This window comes from Cryptomeria japonica, chromosome 2 (assembly GCF_030272615.1).
Source record: "Cryptomeria japonica chromosome 2, Sugi_1.0, whole genome shotgun sequence".
Classification (NCBI taxonomy): Eukaryota; Viridiplantae; Streptophyta; class Pinopsida; order Cupressales; family Cupressaceae; genus Cryptomeria; species Cryptomeria japonica.
The window spans coordinates 653673531-653694141 of NC_081406.1; the positions used below are offsets into that span (position 1 = coordinate 653673531).

General features: G+C 36.9%; 1 protein-coding gene across 1 annotated transcript in view; it reads left to right on the forward strand.

Annotated features, from left to right (window-relative positions):
• The first annotated feature begins 570 nt into the window (after positions 1-570).
• The window catches only part of LOC131038390 (myosin-11), a 298247-nt gene continuing 278206 nt past the window's right edge, over positions 571-20611 (forward strand). The window contains exon 1 of the mRNA XM_057970810.2: positions 571-1137. Within this exon, the coding sequence (XP_057826793.2) occupies positions 1135-1137 (3 nt within the window). The 5' untranslated portion in view covers positions 571-1134. The remainder of the gene's footprint in view (positions 1138-20611) is intronic.

Here is a 20611-nt window from a genome sequence, read left to right on the forward strand (position 1 = left end):
TATCCATATTAGATATAAAAACACTAAATATATGATCTAAACACCATATGGAAGAGATATACTTAGACAAAATAACAATCTTTTCATAAAAAGTTCATAATGAAACTTCATCAAAAAGAACTTAAAATTGATTCCATATTAGATATAAAAACATTAAATATATGATCTAAACACCATATGGAAGAGATATACTTAGACAAAATAACAATCTTTTCATAAAAAGTTCATAATGAAACTTCATCAAAAAGAACTTAAAATTGATTTAAAAGTTTTCTAATTTTATCTAGATACCTGAAACTATTATTATAATCTATAAATAGATCTTTTAAAGTCCATTAGATTACAAAATAATCTAGGTATGACAAATTGAAAAAGGCTCCCTTAATCCCCTAATTTCATTTCATTATGAATAGTGATTAGACATGGCAAATTGAAAAAGACTCCCTTACAAAAACAGTTTCACATGGGTGTCCCTTCATGGAGACAACACCTTCCTTTCTACACAATAAAGTTACATGGTTTCTTCGTCTCGAAGTACAACTTCGACTCTTAAGTAAGGCAATCAAGGGAAATAACCGACAAAAACGGCCGTGCGCTGGCCCGACCCAATTATTACCAATATTAACAAAATTTGCAATTGTGTTCTCGATGGCCGCGGCACGTTTTCCGTTTCAGCTGGTTATGCTGTGCGTTAATTTTGAGGATTAAAAAAATGGCGCGTAGTACGCAGAAAATAAAGAAGGGTTTTGGGACAGACACCTTGCAGGACTTTCACACGCTAGCGAGGAATAGAATAAACATTGTTTGATGTTGCTGAAAGGTGGAGGACTTTTTAAAGCTCAACCTTGCACCGCCATGAAAGATTATCTTGGCCCCACCGCGCAGCCAAATATAGTAATATTTGCAGGGTCTCGGCATTGCAGACTTTGATTTCTCCATTATTACGGCCCTCGTTCCATTCGCAGCTTGAGTAGTTATTTTCAGTAATATATATATATATATTTTGGTTTTACACTGTCGAGGCTTTTGCCGTAAAGGTAATGGTTGCAGCTGGGGGATTTTGAATTTCACGTCAATTGACGGTGTGGAAAGTTAGCATCTGCGTCAACTGACGCAGCTGCCATCTTCGTAACCATGGTTAGCCTCTCTTTTCTCCTGCAGTGCTCAGTCATTTGTTGAGAAGATTAGAATTTGTGTAAAAGTGAAACGAGAAGAGAAATTAGGGTTTTGTACTAGGTTCTGGTATATCTGGGAAAAAATCATCTTCGTAGTTGATATGAACATCAGTGATAATCTTGTACTAGATGGCATAAATTTCAGTTATAATCATGTTCATAGCTGATATGAACCATATTTTTTTTTTCGTCTCTTTGCAGTGTATTTTAAAATCTAGTTAAGACAAAACTTATTACAGAACTAGTCTGCGTAGTTTTCTGATTTTTCTTTTGACTCTTGAGTGCTGTACCTTTTTATATAAATCTCTCTGTAAAGATATATATAAGAATCTTGTTAGCTGTTTTGACATTCTTGTGAGAAATCAAAACTTTGATAAATTAATATATGGGACAGTTTCTGGATTCAGCTGCTCAGTGCTATTCATTTTCTATGTTTGGGGTGTGGTCCGTGGGGTCATCATCAGCTCAAAATGCTGGAAAAGAATCGTGTTATGCAGCTGAATCCAGAAACTTATCATATATCTTTGCACTCAGAACATAAAATATGCACTAAACCATTATCTCTTTGGAAAGATCATGAATGCTCTGAATTAATTTAATGATCACTTCGTGAATAAGATTAGTTACTTTTAATTTGGACATATCATATTTTTTTACTGATGGCCGAAAGTTTACAATATAAGCCCGTTCCAGACATGGGCCTTGTTTATATGATTTATTAACAGGATAATTGTCCTTCAACTGTGGTCTTTAAGACTAGATACATGCTACTGAGATCTTGAATCACCTAACCAGCTAAGTTAAAACTGGAGCCAGTAATACGGGGTTTGGTCTAGTGTTGTCCATACTATTTTTTGTGAGCCGTCATAGACATCTGTAAGAAGGAAAAACATGATATCAATCTTAATTGATTTTTTTTTTTTACGTATTAGGTTATGCACAATGCTTATTGTTCTTTGTCTAAGCGCATTAGAGCACAGAAGTTTGTGATGTCTTGGATTTCTAACTTGTGAAATGAATTGTTGAGTTTGAATGATCTCACATATTTCTTCAAGACCTAACTCCTCTTGAAGTTTCTGACTTTATGAAATAAATTACATCAGGCCGATATGGTGTCATGTCATTGTTGTACTTGATGCAAAATGACCTTAAAAATCTACCAGATTTTAAGAACATTAATGGTGAATAAGCCTAAAGAAGGTCCTTAGGCAAGGGTATCAACTATCTTGGAGGCGTGTTACCGTAACTTGTGGATGCCACCGATATTTTTTTTGAGAAATTTGCAGTAAAAATAGTTACACGCAACATGAGATTTCTACCTCTTCGTTGCAATTTTCAAAGACTGCATTGAAAACTTTCAATAATGAAAATTTCAGGAAGAATCCACTACATGGAGATTGCTATTACCAATAAAAGGCTTCCGAAAAATTTGAGCAGGCAGTGCAATTTCAAGTCCCCACCTTTCCAGTGGCTGTTCAAAGTCTGGCTAAAAAAAGTTGCCTCTCCAAATTTCAAGATAAGATTTGTTTATTCCTTGTTGCATGTTTCAAACTGTCATGGGATTACAAGCACAGGGAAAATGGGAGTGTTTTCCCCAACTGTTGCTGGAGGTGGATTGGTAAGGCTAGTTATGAATTCGAAACCCAGGGGTAGAAAATGTGAAGTATTTATAAGGTAAAGCAGAAAGAAATATGTCAAATTGGTTTTTAGCTTGGTTGTGGCAAAAAAATTCCTTTTTTAGCAACCGTTAAATTTAAAGTTCTCATTAAGTATAAGTTAGTTGCTCTAAATGCTTAAAGAACCATAAAATATAACTTTCACATTCATTTATAAAGAAACCCTAAAGTATAACTGAATCTCTCTATTATAAGTTATCGCAGCACAAAATTTTTGAAACAGCCTAGGATTTAACTAAGGGAGACTTTGAAAAGGTTATGATCAAAAGTTAACCAAAATTACGTTTTAAAGATGCAACTGTTTGACATTTCATGAGCTTTTTGCCTAAGAAACTCTTCGTTTAGGCATATAGATTGTGTTCTCCCCAATCCCAAAGGTATTTTTTGTTAGACACAATGCAACCCTGAGAGGGGGGTGAATTAGTGGTTCTCAAACTTTTCCCTTTAAGAATCCTATTTGAGTATACCGGTCAATAGATCTAACTGAATGCAAACTTACCAGTTAGTGGGGAGAATAATCACAAATGCATTCACACATAAAGGGACATCCCATAACACTAACATATACGAGGAAAACCCAAGATGGGAAAAACCTCGGTGAGAAATGCTGCTGAAGACTACTGCTTAAATCCAGCCTCACAATGAAACACTTCGGTTACAACATTTAGGGCACCAACCCAAGGAGTACCACTCCTGCAGTTTATGGGCACCAACCCAAAGGAGCACCGACCCCTGATTTAGGGCACCAACCCAAGGAGCTACAACCCCTGCACCGAGCTACAACTCAGTGAATACAAAAACATATTTTGATATCAAGGTTATCTTCTTGTTACAAATGGATTTTGTAACTCTTCTTCAAATCTCTCTGTTGTATCTCTTGTCGAGTTCACTGTCGGTTCTCTCTCTAGTTGCCTCTTCTCTCTGCTGCTCTGCTGCTCTTCACCGGTACTACACTCTGCCGGTTTTGTGCTTGCCTTCTCTACGGTTTCCTTCACTTCTGTTCTGCCGGTATGGACACTATTGATTTTCTCACTATTGCCGGTTGATCCTCTCAACTTGATTCTCACTCGCACACCCTCAGTCTCTTTTCATATACTCGTTGAGTACTTGACTGATTTGCTCTCACCTCCAGAAGCAGTACTCTCCCTTTCACCAGCAATACTCTCTCCTTCAAGAACAATACTCTCTCCTTCAGCAACACCAAACAATATCTTTGGCTCGCATACATATAGCCAGATTTTCCCGCCAAAAGCCAATTCAAATTTAGGCGGTTAGGGTTCCTTCTTCGACCGATCAAATCTTCATCAGATCCGATCCAATCTGCCTTGGATCGATCACCTGCATTGGAGGAATGCATCTGTACGCGTTTTCCATCATCCAATGCATATTTGCTAAAAATAGCAAATCTAACCCTGTTCTTCAGCCTCGAAAACAGTTGACACATTTATGATCCAGCTGTTTCCATCTCGAGGTCATCTTGCAAACTGATTTCGTGCCTTGAACATTACGCCAGCAAATCTCTAACCTTCCTTTGTCGTTCATCCTTTGCAACGCCTCTGCAACACGCCCCATGATTTATGGGGTCTACCATTAATATCGACCAACTCTGCAACAACCTCGTCAGTGCACACCCCATCTACTGTTGCAAGCGTGTTCGCCACCTTGACTCCCCGTGGCATCCATGTCGGCATCCACCGCTGCTCGAACAACTGTGTCGGTATGGATTGGATCACCGACCAACTCCATTACCGGGTTCATCTACCGACTTACTAACTCTGTCGGTTAAACCCTCAAACCGCTCTGTCATCAACCTTGCAATTTGCTTCTCTTTCGGTGTAACACTTAACCAGTTAGCACTCTTGCTAACCTACCTTATGCATATCTGCATCAGATGGGAAGTCTTCTGCATCTGCACCTTGTCCATATTACCAGTGGACTTACATATCGGTAAACACTCTTGATGACACCTTGTCATCAACCTTCAATAGACTTCATCTTTAATCCGACCATTTTCCTTTGTCTGCATCTGCTCAGCCTTGCCTACTTCCTGATCAGCTCAGACCATATCTCAACTGGTTTGTCAAAGTGACAAACTCATCACACTTCATCTATTCCGGCAGCTCAACATGCCTTTTCTGTTGGTCCAGTGTATATCCTTGATTTTTATGCACTTGAGGCATTCCTTGGATTCACCGATAGATCCGGTGTGAGCCTTCAAACACCTGCCTTTACCTCTTCTTCCTTATCTCACAAAACTATGATGCACACTTTGCATAATAGGAGATAAGTTCCACTTACCGGTGGTAGTGATTCCTTGTCATTTGCATCCTGCAATGCATACATGTGGCTTCCCTGTTTGTGCAGCATATCTTCAAACAGACACATGTGATCCGGTGTGGGCACATTCATTGTCAGTCATCTCTTCACATGGTGACTGCATCTCTATCCGGTGGGAGTCCTGCTGTTCTGCAACCACACAGCATACCGGTGACCTGTACATCCTTCTCCTCCCATGTTGATGTGATTTAGGTAGCATTTTGCCTCTTCATCACAAACAACAGCTCAAGCACCTTGCCCATCCTGCTTGTACACTGGTCATGAGCTTGCCGATTGGCCACTACTTACTGTCAACACAACACTTGCCAGTGGACATCCTTTCCTTACCGGTGATAGACTGTACCGATAACCTGTCCATTTCATCCACACAAGTCAGACACTAACTTGTGTACCGGTGACCTCAGTGATCATTCCTCTGAATGACATTCTCTCCCTTACCTTACCGGTGATCTGCAACACAAGGTGATATCAAAGATATCTCATCCCGTACTCATCCATGACAGTGTTGCACATACATCTCTTATACCGGTAGTCATCCTATACTGGTTGACATCAATGACAACACAATGCCAACATTTTTTTACCACATAATCATCAATTATTTGGATTTAGATTTTATCCATAACTATATAGTGTGTAGGTGACACTTTTATTATCTTTAGTGCTATAGACATATTCCATTTTCATTTGTGGGTAGATAAGTACATCTCATGTCTTTACATGTGAACTATCAGTCCCTTAATAATAATAGAACACTATCTTTTTTAGTTATGCAGTATTGTGCTTATGTTAACATTCACACTTGGGTGCAACAGTTGGTATGATGGCAGTTTTGGCTGTGAGTCCATAAAGGATGCCATTACAATTGGTGCTCATAAATCTCATTTGGTATGTTGGGTTTAGGGCTATTTTGAAAGTACACGTAATGATGATATGTATCTTTTAGGTTGTAAGTGTTCATGCTATGCTCAATGCATAGATTAAAATGATACCTAGAGCTTGTTAAGACTTTCCAATAGTCAAACATCGAGACAACTTGAGGGTTAATATAAACCAAAGAAACAAGATTTGCTTGTTTTCACCAAAACTCGACGAGTCATGAGGCGACTAATGCTAATTGAGTTTGGGGGGCTTGAACTCGGACTTGGCCGAGTCTTTCCCAAACTTGCCTAGACTCCGCCATTTTTTTTTCCTTTTTTTAATTTCAATGCTTTTTTGGTTTATGACATGTCCCCAAGATATACACGTAATATAACATTTAACTCATCGTCTTTGTCTTAAAGTCAGTCTCATTCTCTTCATCAAAATATATAAATGAAATATAACATGTAAGTAGAAGTCACATTTCCTTTCTTATACTTTAAGTTATATTTCATGTATATATTGGTAGGATGTTTGAGAGTGGTTTCAGATTTCTAGTAGTTATAATGCAAATTCTAGGTTTTAGATCTTATAAATTTTTCAAACTTAGTCAAATTTTAGTAATTAGCAGTCTCTTATCATCATTCTCTCTATCTCTCTCTATCTATCTATCTCACTCTCTTTATCTCCCTTGAACTCTAGATCTCTCTCTCTCTCCCTATTACTCTTCCTCTATCCCCTCTCTATCTCATTTTATCTTCTCTCCCCCAAGATCTAGACCTATTTCCACCTTTCTCTCTCTCACCCTTAGACCTTCACGAGGGGTGCTACCCCCAACCTTGTTTTGGTGCTGCCCTCAAACCCCCATTAAAATATAATTCTAAGCAAGTGATAGGCCAATGGTGAATCATGATCATAAAAATATACATAATACATATCCTTGTTGCAAAATTTAATATATTCATAGTTAAAAATATATTATGGCTGCTACATCATCCAGGGCCTACCTTAGATGCCTTTGTAGGAAGGATGCAGGTTCCTTTGAGCCATAGACTTCTAGTTGTTGTTTTGATATTTGTTTAAAACTTTTGATGTCATGGATTTTGTATTTAATGAGTTTTGTATACATTTGACAATATTTATATATTTGTGTGCTATTTCCTTTAGCTACAATTTGCATTTATACTTATGTGATCGATTCATACTTGTGTCTGTGATCAAATTAGCTTCTATTTGATGATGTTATTGTGTTTTTAAGGTTTATTTAATAAATGGTGCATGAAGTAAGTTTTAAATCCTTAAAAATCTTTGAATTTCTTGGGTTTTTTCACTTTGCCGAGTTTTTGCCGTTTTTCTCCTTCGAGTCCAAGTCTGTGCCCGAAATATGCTTGCCGAGTCTAAGGTGAGTCCGAGTCTTGTAACTATGTTATAAAGTAATTTTGAATAAATTTCAGTAATGGTGGGAGCAAACATTACAAGGAATAATTAGATAATTCAAAGGGTAAAGATAAAGGGGAAGAACAATTCAATACATAGTGGGACATGATGAGGAGGGAGAACAATAACTATATTGTAGGTATTGAAAATGTTAACAGCATCAAAGGAAAAAATTGGAGATGAGCAATAAGAAAAGAGATGAAGAACAGTACATTGAAAAATGCAGACAATCAACAAGGAATATCCCTAAGATATGAAGAATATCAATAATGCTAGGAAAGTTTAAAGATGATTATCACAATTATGTAGGAAAAGGGCATTGATAATAATTTGTGTGATAATGAAATATCATTGCAAAAGATATTGATAAAACAAGTAAAATTCCACAGTAAGAATCTGATGGTGCTTTAGCCTACATGTTTTATTGATGTCTCTTGGAACAACAACACAAATTAGTCAAAAAAAACACAAAGACAATAAAGAGATTGAATTAATTTCTGCCAATAATTTATGTTTACACTCTTACCTGTGTGGAATATATAGACGCACGACAATGAGGATGCATGCTGGTTGGATGAGGCTAGCTGCTAAACATGAGAAAAAATAGACAACATAGCAAAAAATTAATTCAAATAAATATACAAGAGCGAAGCTCACCTTTTCCTCCTTGTTGAGAGGAAGTTTTCCTTCATTTTGGCATGATATGGTGAAACTTTCCTATAAAGTGATGGCAAATGAACACTTAGCCTTTGTTGGTAGAGAATGTTTGCTTGTATAGCTAAAGCTGGTTCACTTTGATAACATCATGGATGCTAATGAGTTTGGAGAATAAGCCCTGTATGTGATAGGATTCAAGACATCCTTTGATCGACATCTTGCATATTTATCTAGTAATGAGTTCATATAATCACATGCTAATTCTAAGATTTGTATTGAATAATAACATTAATCAAATGGTTACAAGGTTTTAGTAACGTCGAGGAGAATCCTTTATCTTTGTCATAAAGCTTCACTTTTCATGGTATGGTTAGTTTCATAGGTAAACATTGCTTCAAATCATTTAGGAAACCCCTCCAATGCAATGAAAATCTCACCTCATCATTATTATACGTTTCTTTCAATAAGTATTGTGAGTAATCAATGCAAGCACACATGTTTGCTTATATGATATAATTTGGTATGATTGATTTCATATGTTTGCCTAGATGATATACTTTGGGATATGATTGAGTTCATATGTTTGTCTAGACAATATAATTGGGGATATGAATTAGTTAAATTTTTGTGAACGTGTTTACACATGCACTTCCCTTGTCCACCACAACATCTTAGCAATACATGTTGGGAAATATTTTTTGTGAGTTTTTGAAGCGGGAAATGTTAGTTGGAGAGGAGTGCATAGAGGTCATTGAATGCATGCTTAGTTCAAGTATTTGATTAAATCTAGAATAGTTTTCCCCATAACTTGTGAAATGCTTTTTCTTAAATATTTATATGGATGTTTTCTAACCCTTTTTTGAGGTCTAACTTAAGGGCATGCGATGCAAGATTGGTATCAAATGGATGGCCTAGAGATGTATAGGTTGAGCTCGTGATCATGAGATATTGTTGAGCAAATGATTTTAGTGGTGGCGGTTGTTGAGAATAGGAGGAATGGGAGGTCAAATGAAACATATAGGCAATTGTAATATGTTGTGACATATGATATGAATTGAGGGCATTGCATAAAATTTCAATTTGGGTACACAAAACTTTGTGTTTGGGATAGAGTTTTTGCAAATGATCAATCAAGAATGCTTGGGTACAAGTGACTTCTTTGTTAAGGATCATTACATAGGAGTTTGAGTGCAAAGAAATTAACTTAAAAGATAGATTTTGGTTATTGAACTAAACAAGGATTTTAGACAAAGGTGCAAAAGCAAGTTGGATTAGGAAAGAAAAAATGAGAAATTGAACTCAATTAATGAAGGTAATACTAATGCACACGAGGGAGAAGACAATCCTTGGACAACTTGACAATAGAACAAAGGAACTTGTAATTAGTGAATGGAATTTGTTAATCTCATTTTGTGAAGATGATGTTTGAACAAGTTCATCAATAAAATGTGCTTGATAAATGGTTTGTTGTTGATGAATTAGAAAGGACACTCAAATGAGCTGATTCATTTGATACAAGTGGATTACAAAGAAGGGTATATGACCAAATAGTTATTTTTAGGTAGAGGGAGATGGCGTAGAATGGCCTAAAGGAGTGCGGTAGATGACTTGGTAGGCCTTAGAATTGGAAAGAGGCTGACAATTTTAAATACGACATGTTAAACCTATTGGTTTTTGTGGGTGTTTGAATGATCTCATATGGTTTTCATTGAACAACCTCATAGAGGATTGTGCAAACCACCATAAATGAGATTTTTTGAAAGAAGCTTTATCCATGAATTGCCATAAATGCATCTGGTACAGAAGAGATAAACAAGTGTATTGTAAACAAACTATGAGAAATAATAAAAATAACAACAAATATAGATGATTTATTAAAAGTATCAAATATCAAATGGGACTTAAATCCCATAATTACAACGTCTAGACAACAATATCAAATTATCTTATAATGCCTCTAATCAAGTTAGTTGCATGTAATATCATTGCCCTCGTTCATAGTGTTGATGTGTTTTTTATGCACTTCATACATAGAATAAAATACCAAGGTATCTTATCCTCACTTGAGCAAAATCTCCTCTTATGCTAAACTTCATGATCATATGAGGCGACTCCAAGGTTCCAAATGTCAGGTCTTGACGTGTGGGTAAGCTCAATGCTTGATGTGATATTGCTGGAATCACAAAATGGACTTGCGCATTTTGCATGAACTCTTGCTTGAATACTGTTGGAACGCGAAAATTATTGGATTTGAAAAAAAAGATAAAAGGATGAGATTTTAGAAAGCTAGTCTATTTCTAAGATCAACGATAGCAGTGGATCATGCTAGGGTGGACACATTCCTCAACCAAGTTTTGCTTCACCATGTTGCCAACAACTACACAAAGCCGATGCGATCTTCCAAGGAAATGAAAGGTTTTCATATCATGAGTCATTTACCCAAATACCCAATACACTAGCGCAACTTGAATAAACATATCCACGATTGAACTTAACACATTTCAATGTTCAGGCTAACTATGCACTACAATTGAAATCATCCAATCACAAACAGTATGAACAAGGAATTATCAACATCCACACATTGCATCACAATCAATGAACTTCATCTAACACAAGGATTCAACAAGAAATTATGCAATATGTAGAAGAAACAACACATTCCACCATATCTTCCATGCAAAGGATGTTTATTTACAGGCTTGGCAACAATTTCTCCTACTCTACTTATAATTGCTAACTGCTTGCTACCTACTGCTCTCTACTAACTATTAACCTGGTATTAACTATTCACTATTAACCCTTACAAATGAGGAGAGCAAGCCTTATATAGTGCTCTCAATACAATTGAATGGTCAGGATCAAATCCACATCAATGGCCAAGATTGAAAGATAGAAACCCTAATTAGGGTTTGTTACACCCATTACATAACATTTAATGCTTGACCAATGATAAAATTACAATAAATAGGACACATGTCCTTCCTCAAATGTTGACCAATGAGTGATGAGGTTAGGTAAGATAAACAATATTTGATGAAGTGACATGTGTCACTTGCTGCACCTTTGAATGAGTTAGGTTTGTTGAACTTTATGCCATCGCATGTGGTAGTTATCCTCCTTGATGGATGAGTCTTGTGCATTGAATCTGGACGCCTTGACTTGGAATGAAGTGATTGGGTTGAATATGAGTGGGCGCCACCTCAGCTAGCAGCTAGCTGCACACCTTGTAACTCATTACAAGTGTTTGTGATAGGCAATATCTCTTGATACTCAGCATTTCCGAGCCTGTGATGAATGAGATGATGGTGGGAGATATTCCCAAATTGCATCATCTTATCTGACCTGATCATCTTCACCCATTCCTCCTTCATGTGTCAAGAACTCTCTTGATGATTTGGCAATGATTCTTGGATTTCCAGAGGAAATTCAAGATATTTGTAAAATTCCTTACTTATCGTGAGTGCTTGATCCTCCTCGTATAATGTTATCCTCTTCATGTTGTGGAAATTCTTTATTTCAAGCTTGGGTTTTTTTATTCTCTCCTTGATGTTGATGATCTCTACACTTGCCTTGTAGCACCTTTCCATTGATGCCTCCTCCCCTTGAAGGTCTTGATCCCTTCAAGTTGTAATGTCTTCTCTCCATTCTTCCACATGCTTGCTTCCTTTCATTCGCTACCTTCACTCTCTTGCATGTCTAGACTTCTGATGTCCCTGTTGATTCAACCTTGAAGTATGTTGATCCTTGCCCTGGTGATGTTATCTTGCATTTGATTCCTCAAATCTTGAATATCTTGATTCCTCCAAGTTGCAATGTCTTCTCTCCATCATTCCATGTGTTTACTTCTTGCATCAGAACTTGATGTTGCTGAGCTTTTAGAGGATGACTGGAAGTGCTGTGAGGAAGTCTGCGCTTTTGGGGGGTAAGTGGCAGTTGATAAGGTAGGCTAGGCTTTTCAACATGAAGTGGAAGTTGATGCAAGATGGCCGGACTTTTAAGCACCAAGTGGAAGTTGAAGGAAGATGGCCGAGGTTATGGGGGTGCATTGGAAATCCATGGATTTGGAGGCTCACTGGAAGTCAAGCAAGCTGGCCGGGCTTTTGGAGGGTCACTAGAAGTGACTCAAGCTGGTCGGGCTTTTTGTCCCCAAGTGTAAGTAGTGATTTCTCCTTCCACATTAATATTTTTTGTTTAATCAATCTTTTCAAGGCATCTTTATCTTCCCTTGCTAAGTATACTTCCTCGACATCACTCAACATTATCTTTCAAAAATTGTGAAGTATTCAACCTTTACCAAGCATGGATCTCAGCAAGTGGAGGAGTATGTGCATCTTAGTTGGGGTTTTGAGCATGAAGTGGAAATGGAAGGAAGTAGAAGTGGAAGTGAAAGGAAGTGGGATGACTTATTCAATTTTGCTGATTCCAACACTTATCCCATCTATTTCAAGACTTTCCTATCCTCATTCTCTAAGGCAACCTCATCATCATCAAGGCATTTTCATCATTCCTTGGGCCTTGACCGCTTCTCACCAAACACTTTATCTCAATTAATTGTTCATCACTTCTTGATTGCTCCTCACCTCCATGCTTTGACTAAAGGAAGTCCATTTATTCACTTGACTGCCTGTCACCCCTAAGACCCATACTTTGACCTAACCTAGAGTTGCACTACATCCCCTCTCAAGCAAGAGGTTAATAGCTAAGGAAACTACTGCCAAACTAGACAACTAAACTAAGACAATTAACCTATGAGCAAAAAGTGGGGGTCCTGTTGTGACGATTTCACACATCGCCCCATTGCAAATGGGGACCCCTACTTTTTTGGCTTTCTAGGTTAGTTGTCTTAGCTTAGTCGTCTAGTAGTGTTTTAGCTATTAGCCTTTTGCTTGAGGAAGTGCAGTGTCTTAGATGGTCAAGAAGTAATCAAGTCAAGTCTTTCTCTCTAAGGGAGTTGAGTCAGTGTAGCTTTTCAGGGCTTGGCAATGAACAGTATGATGATCATTTCATTTGATCATCATCATCAATGTTGATGCAAATAGCATCGGTCAGATAAAATCTAATACAGATCCATTTACATCAAATGAAGAATGGCATTAATGCAGATATATATGTTCGATCTTGGAGATGTATAAATATATAACTTGTTCTTCAAATTGAAAATTGCATATACATTTACAATAAAAAATGGAAACAATGAGTGAAAGTGTTGAGTCATAGGAATTGAAAGGTTAGATGCATGTCAATCAGGATGAAGGCCTAACAACCATGGAGGCTTGGTTGATGATGAAGGACCCTTAGGATCGGAGAGGTGAGTGCTTGATGTTTGAAGAGATTGAGGTGATTGAGCAAGTACAATTGATATGTTTGAGTCACTGTCAGTGAGGGGTGAAAACCCCGAACACTGTCAGTGCCCTATCAAAAGCACGACCACTTCCAGTTAGTGCTCATCCAAATCTCCGACCTGCCTTACACCTAGCCTGTGATCCTTCAAAGGCACGATCAAGGTGTGGAAAACTTGGCAAGATGAACATTGATTGAGGTAAATGCTTGATGTTTGGGGGGGGGTTAGTGATGAATAATTTAGGTGAAATCTTCTAGCAAAGACTTGAAATGCTTTAAACCAACTAATGGAACAAGTGAAGTTGACACCTTTGTGTCACTGTCAGTGACCCTGTAAAAGTCCGACCATTTCCAGTCAATGACCCCCTAAATCCCCGACCATTTCCAGTCAGTGACCCCCTAAAAGTCCAACCATTTCCAGTCAGTAACCCAATAAATCCCCGACCGCTTCCAGTTAGTGCTCATCCAAATCCCCAACATACCTCTTTTAGCACTGCCAGTTGGTGGTAAGATCTCCGATCTGCCTTAAGATCATTTCTTGTTGCCTACTCAGGTTGGGAAACTTATGAATTTACTGAGATCAGTGTTCCTTGAAGTCAATGCTCTAGAATTTTAAAGCTAATGATGTTGCATAGTGGTAGGTGGAAGCATGTTGAAATGCTAAATGGGCAAGTTGCAATCATCCTTTGATGTCCCTGCCAGTGGTGCATCAAAAGCACGACCTTCCTATTGCCACTGTCAGTGACCTATGAAAAGTCCGATCATCTTTTGATGACTGTCAATGCCACTCAAAAAGTCCGAATTTCCTATGCTCACCTAAAAGCCCAAACTATCAGTGCTCACTGAAAAGTCCGATCTCCACAAGCCACTGCCAGTGCTCCTTCAAAAGTCCGACCTATTGCAACATACTTCCAATTGCTCCTAGAATCAGCGATCTGGCCTAGAAGAATGGAATCAGCAATTTAAACCTATAAGCAACTAAAATCAGACATGAAATCAAGTAAAATCAGATCAAAACTCAGATCATGAAGTGGCTGAAAGCATGAAAATCAGACCTCAGGGACTGCAATCAGACCTAAAGACATCCCTTAATCAGACAAATCAGAGCGCATATAGATGAGAGATAGGTAAAATTAGTATGCATCATATATATTTGACACCCTCTTGTTTGTTTTGCAGGTAAAAGCGGAGGATCAGGTCTGATTGTGAAGGATTAGAGTGGCACTTTTAGGAAGGATTTCACCACATTAGTAAAGGCAAGGGCCCAAGGTAGAACTTAGCAACAAGTGATGAAGATCATCTCAAAGATGATGGCAAGTTAAAGACAAGTGAGATAGGAGGCAAGGAAGAGTATGATCAATGCCTTTGTGACATCAAGGAAAGACACAATAAAGCAAGTGTAGGGCGTGGCATCAAAGGAAGTCAAAACATATACTTCACTTCAAGCCAAAGAGGTATATGCAACGCGAGGATATCAGCTTGCTTCATGAAGAGAGAGATCTCACCACATAGAAGATATCAAGGAAGCACAAGATTCACAAGAGCTAGCATGAGAGGTGCACGTGCTAAAGGAAGAATATTTTCACAATCTTGAATTTCCTCCGGAAATCCAAGAATTATTGCCAGTACTTCAGGGAGATAATTCCAGAAGAGTTAATCAAAGTTAGAAGGATTGATCCCCAAGAAGGATACAATTTGGGAATATCTCCTACCTTCGTCTCATTCATAATTGAGCTTAGAAATGTTGAGTATCAAGAGATATGCATCAATCACCTACATTTGTGATGAGTTAAAAGGAACAAGCTGAGGTGGCGCCCAATCATCACTTATGCAATCACATCATTCCAAGACAAGATGCCTAGATTCAATGCATCTGACTCATCCACCAAAATGATAACTACCACGTGGACACAAAGTTCGATGTACCTACCTTCACCATCTATTGGTTAGAAATTCAAGGAAGGATATGTGTCCCATAAAATGTGATTTTATCATTGGTCAAGCATTAAATACTTTGTAATGGGTGTAACAAACCCTAATTAGGGTTTTTATCTTGTAATCTTGGCCATTGATTGTGAATCAATCTGAGCCATTCATTGTAAGGATCTACCTATATAAGGCTCCACTTCCTCATTTGTAAAGGTTAATAGTTCAGTATTAGTTCAATTGCAGGTTAATAGTTGATAGTTTGTAGAGAAGTAGTAGATAGCAAGCAGTTAGAAGTAGAGTAGGAGGAGAAGGCAGAAATTGTACCCAAAAATTGTAAATAAACAGTTTGCAGATTGGATCTGTTTTCAAATTTTAAGTCATTCATTTCATATTCATTGCAGATACATCACATATAAATGTTTGCTAGAGTAAAATGCATTTAGCCAAACGCTAAACTTCAAACTATCAACATATATTTGCATAAATCTGTAAATGAAGTGCAACTAACATATTCAAACCTGAAAACAAGACCACTGGAATTTGTCATCAGCTCACACTAATAAACTCCTTTGGCATTAAGCATTGCCTTAATAGAATAACACAATGTTTTCCATGACCTTCGAAGCTAAAAATCAATTCTGAATTTTATGTGCAAATCTAATCCACCCAAAGAAGCCCAACACCCTGAATAGAGGGTTCCAAACATGAATAATAAACTCGGAAATTTCTGCAGCAAATCTGGGTGCTAAAATTAGACGGTTGAATTCCTCAATAAGTTTCAAAGACCCCAAACAAGGTCCAAATCTGCTCTCAAACAGTAATATTATTTTCTGAACATTTAAGTGCTCCTACTGAAGGTATTTTAGCATTCAAAAGTGCAGATTTAATCCTCCAAAGAATCTCAGGTGTCAAGGAAAATCTGTACGGCCCTTCCCAAATGGGTGACTAGCATGAAAAATTCAAATGTTGTCCAAACCTTGCTAATAAACTAATGTTTTTTATACTGCAGTAAAGAGGAAGGCATTGCAACAATACCCATAATGAAAATGGCTTAATTGCAATGATATGATTAAAATGTGCTTCTCTGAATAGCTGGAATGGTATGGCCAGCACTGGGAAAATGTCCAAACCCTTACAAACACAAATGACATTCCAAAAAGAAACTAAACACACCAAAATCTGAATTCCCAAATCAGGAAACTTTATAAATCTTCATCTTCATCAAACCTTTATCACCCAACTTTGAGCAAACACAGAAAACTCTATCTGAAAATCAACAACCAGCTAGGGTGGATCTTGCACCACGGAAACTTGATCAATTGTAGAGGGTTTTCGTCTTCAACAATCTCTAAAAGAAGTCTCTAGGTTCATTTCAATAATATCTTGTTATGTGTGCACAAGCAGAATAATACAAATAAGAGCCTCAATCCTCCTTTTATAACTTTTTGAAAGTTTTTTTTCTCATTGCTTTTTTGAAAAAGAGCTTTTTGCTTTTTTTGAAAGTAGTTTTTCCATACAAAAGGACCCTTTGAAATATTAAAAACATTTCATGTGCAAACTCCGCCCCCTCCCCGCTTATCACTCCCCACTTGAGGGACAAAACTTAACACTTCTATAGATAAACTGTAAAGTGAACAATTAAATGTCGCATTATTACTTCAGTGCAAAAATTAAATAATACCATTCACCTTGCAGAAGAATTGCCAAGACACAGGAAAAGAAAGTCAATCATGTTGGAACACAACTGATGCTGAAGGATGATGACTGGTGCTGACACGGACACATATTATAAATGACAATGTTCTTTGAGAACCAAAGAGAACAAACCTGGAAAAACCCATAAAGATCCGTGCCATGCAAGCACTTACCATAAATAGCAATGTTCTCCGAGGATCTAAGAGAACAAACCCAAAAATACCCAAAAGGATTGGTGCCATGTAAGAATTTACTATAAATAGCAATTGTTGTCAAAACTCTTTGAAACTGAGAAATGAGCTCACCAAGAGCATTGGAACTCTCCCAGCACATCTGGAAACCTACAAAAATCCCTAAAAACTGGCCAACACTCACAGAACAAGATGATTTAAAAATGGGAACATTACAATTTTTTTTTCTAATCCTATGAGAGTTCATAATTTTTTTTCTTCTACTACAGTCCAGATTTGGTGTCATTTTGAGTAAAATTTAATGAGTTATTGCAAAATCTGGGTTTTCAATTTCATCAAATTTGCTACAAGGTTGTTAATAAGCAAATTTCTAAGAGATTTCTTTTGGAAAGTGAGATCTAAGACACATTAAGCTGTAGTAAAAGCTCCATATTTATTGGATTTATTTTGTGTGGGTTTCTACTAAATTTAATCCCAAGGCTATATATTAGTGAAGCTCTTGGATCTTTTTGGGTGGTGAGTTCTTCAAACAAAGAAGTAGCAAAATAACAAGAAAAAGAAGAACAAGAAGCAAAAGGTAAAGAAGAACATGAACAAGTAGAAGAAGTAGTGAAAGAAGAAAAATAAGTTGAAGAAGTAGCAAAATAACAAGAAAAAGAAGAACAAGAAGCAAAAGGTAAAGAAGAACATGAACAAGTAGAAGAAGTAGTGAAAGAAGAAAAATAAGGAGGAGGAGGAGGAGGATGAGAAGATGAAGTAAAATAAAAATAAAAAGAAGCATCCAAAAGCGATTAGTGTTGAGGACAATGCTTCTGTAAAGATGGGAGGATTGCTATGCCCCTAACCCTATAGTGTGTATTGGGTTATGGGGAGTTGGCTAATGGCTATGTTAACTCTTAAGTAAGTTTCATAATCATCATTATAATCATATGTAGGCATTCAAGTCGTCCTAATGGTTATAGTTAAGTATCTAGATTGGCCTGGGTGGCATTCAAGGCATTAAGTATGGTATATATATGAGTTATAGATTAGTTATCATGTGGAGTATTGTGTTCTTATTGAAGATTATTGGAGGTATCTCCCTCAAAGTGGATTTGGAGATTGCCCCCTTGTAGTGTCATATTATTATCAACTATTTTCAGCACAGTTCTTATATTTTCTCTTGTACAAGTTAACCATTACACAAAGTGCTATTTGTTTGTCCAAAACATTTCGTGAGATGGTATTGTTGCAAAAGGTTGAGGCTTTGGGTCATGTTGTTGATTCCATCACAAGCCAATGAGCACAAAGAAGTTCTCTTGGTGCAGGAAGACCACGTGCGTTGGATCTTGTATTTGATATATTTTATTGTTTCTTTGGATGATATTGCAATGTGTATTATCATGGAAGATAGTATGATACTTAATTGCGATCCAAGTATAATTATTTTGTGCATCTCCAACAATCTTGGAATGGGTGCTTGGATATTCATGCTGTTGAGTTTTTTATATTTTATCAGTATTGCCCTTGTTGACTTGGAATATTGGTTGTAATGGCATTCATAAACATTGAAATTCGAAAATCAAATTGCTGTAGGACACAACAAATCGAAAATTATTATTAATTTTAGAATTTGTTACAGAAATACAGGTCTGTTTTAAATATTTTCCATGTGCAACAACTTCCGCAACAATTCCTAAGCTCAATCCACAACAAACATGACATTCCCAATGAGTGTAGGGCATCCGGAAAACCCAAAAATGCATTGTAAACCCTCCAAACTTGGACAGTATGATCTTGATGCCTAGAATATTAGATATTTAATTATATTTAGTCAACTTTGTTTAGTTATTCTATTAATGGTCATTTAAGTTCGTTTAATTCATTTAATTTGTTTAGCTTAACTGTTGCTTCTTTTATTAGAAGGCATAGTTAGCTTTTTAACAATTTTTGCTTTTTAGCTTTTTAGCTTCATTGAAACAGTTTGTTCTTTTTAGAACACCGTCTTGTAATCTCTATTTAAGGAGCCTTCGTCTCCTTTGTTAATACATCGATTATTTGAGCAATGAATTTTTCATAGTATCAGAGTGGATGAAATTTTTTGAAATTTATAATTCTAAAATTTTTTCCTATTGGAATTTTTTAGTGAAATTACTTGAAGTTCCTTTTTTGGGCAAATGTGTTTTTCGTTGGATTTTCTTCGTAGGAGGGTTTTTAAGAATCATGGGAGTTTTTCGCAATTGTAGGAGGGTTTTAGCATGGATTTTTTTCAAGGAAAATCATGTTTCTGTTCAGCGTGATTTTTAGAACCCGCGATTTTTCTGTGCCTGTGGTCGCTGCGATTTTTTCATGGTTTCTTGAGTTTTTTCATGCGATTTTCTTTGTCTCCGGCCGCATGTTTGTGCTTTTTCTTGATTTTGATACAACACGATTTTTTTTCAGCCCAAATTTTTTACGCGGGTGGTGCGATTTTTTTCTTTTCGGTGCCGCGTCTTTTTTTCGCTGCAGCAACTTTCGCGTGTGTTGTGGTTTTTTTTGACAACTGTTTTTTCTTGCGCGCGAAGGGTTTCAACGGTGTGATTTCCACGTATTCTCTGTGCGACGTTTTCCACCTCCGTTTGTGGTCTCTGTTACTAGTGAATAGGGCATTGTTACTATTCAATGTTGAAGCTTGCATTCCTCGGGTTTTATAATTTTTGTCCCTTAAAAAAAAATTATTTTTGGGTTAATGCAGTTATTTTTGGATTGATTGTGTAAAGAATTTTTTGCATCAATGTTTTGGATCACACTTCGTGATCCATCATCAAGATGAAATTATTTTTGGGTTAATGCAGTTATTTTTGGGTTTTTATAATTTTTTCCTCAAATTATTTGTATGGGTTTTCTGATTTTTCTTCACAAAAAACCATGGGAGGGTTTTGTTTTATTTTTTCCTCGAAAATCAGGGAGTAATGTTTTACCGCATGATGTTAGGGGTTTTGCTGTGCGACGTCTCAAGGTTTTGTTCGATTTTTTCCTCAAAAACCGTTTCAGGTTTTTGTTCGATCTTTTCCTCAAAAATTGTTTCAGGGTTTTGTTCTTGTTTAGGGTTTTTACCATTTTTTTCCATAAAAAATGATGATTTGTAACTTCAATTTTGGAGGGTTTGTCAAATTTTCCTCGAAATCGTGGTTTCAGTATTCAGTTTTGTTACCCAACATCAAGTTGGATGGATTTTGGTAATCTTGGTCATTAACACTTTGTAGATCCTAGGAGGGTCTCCGTAGCAGCAGAGTGTTCTTTGCATTTGTGATCAAAAGACCTGGAGTGTTTTTTGTAGGGTAGTTAGTTG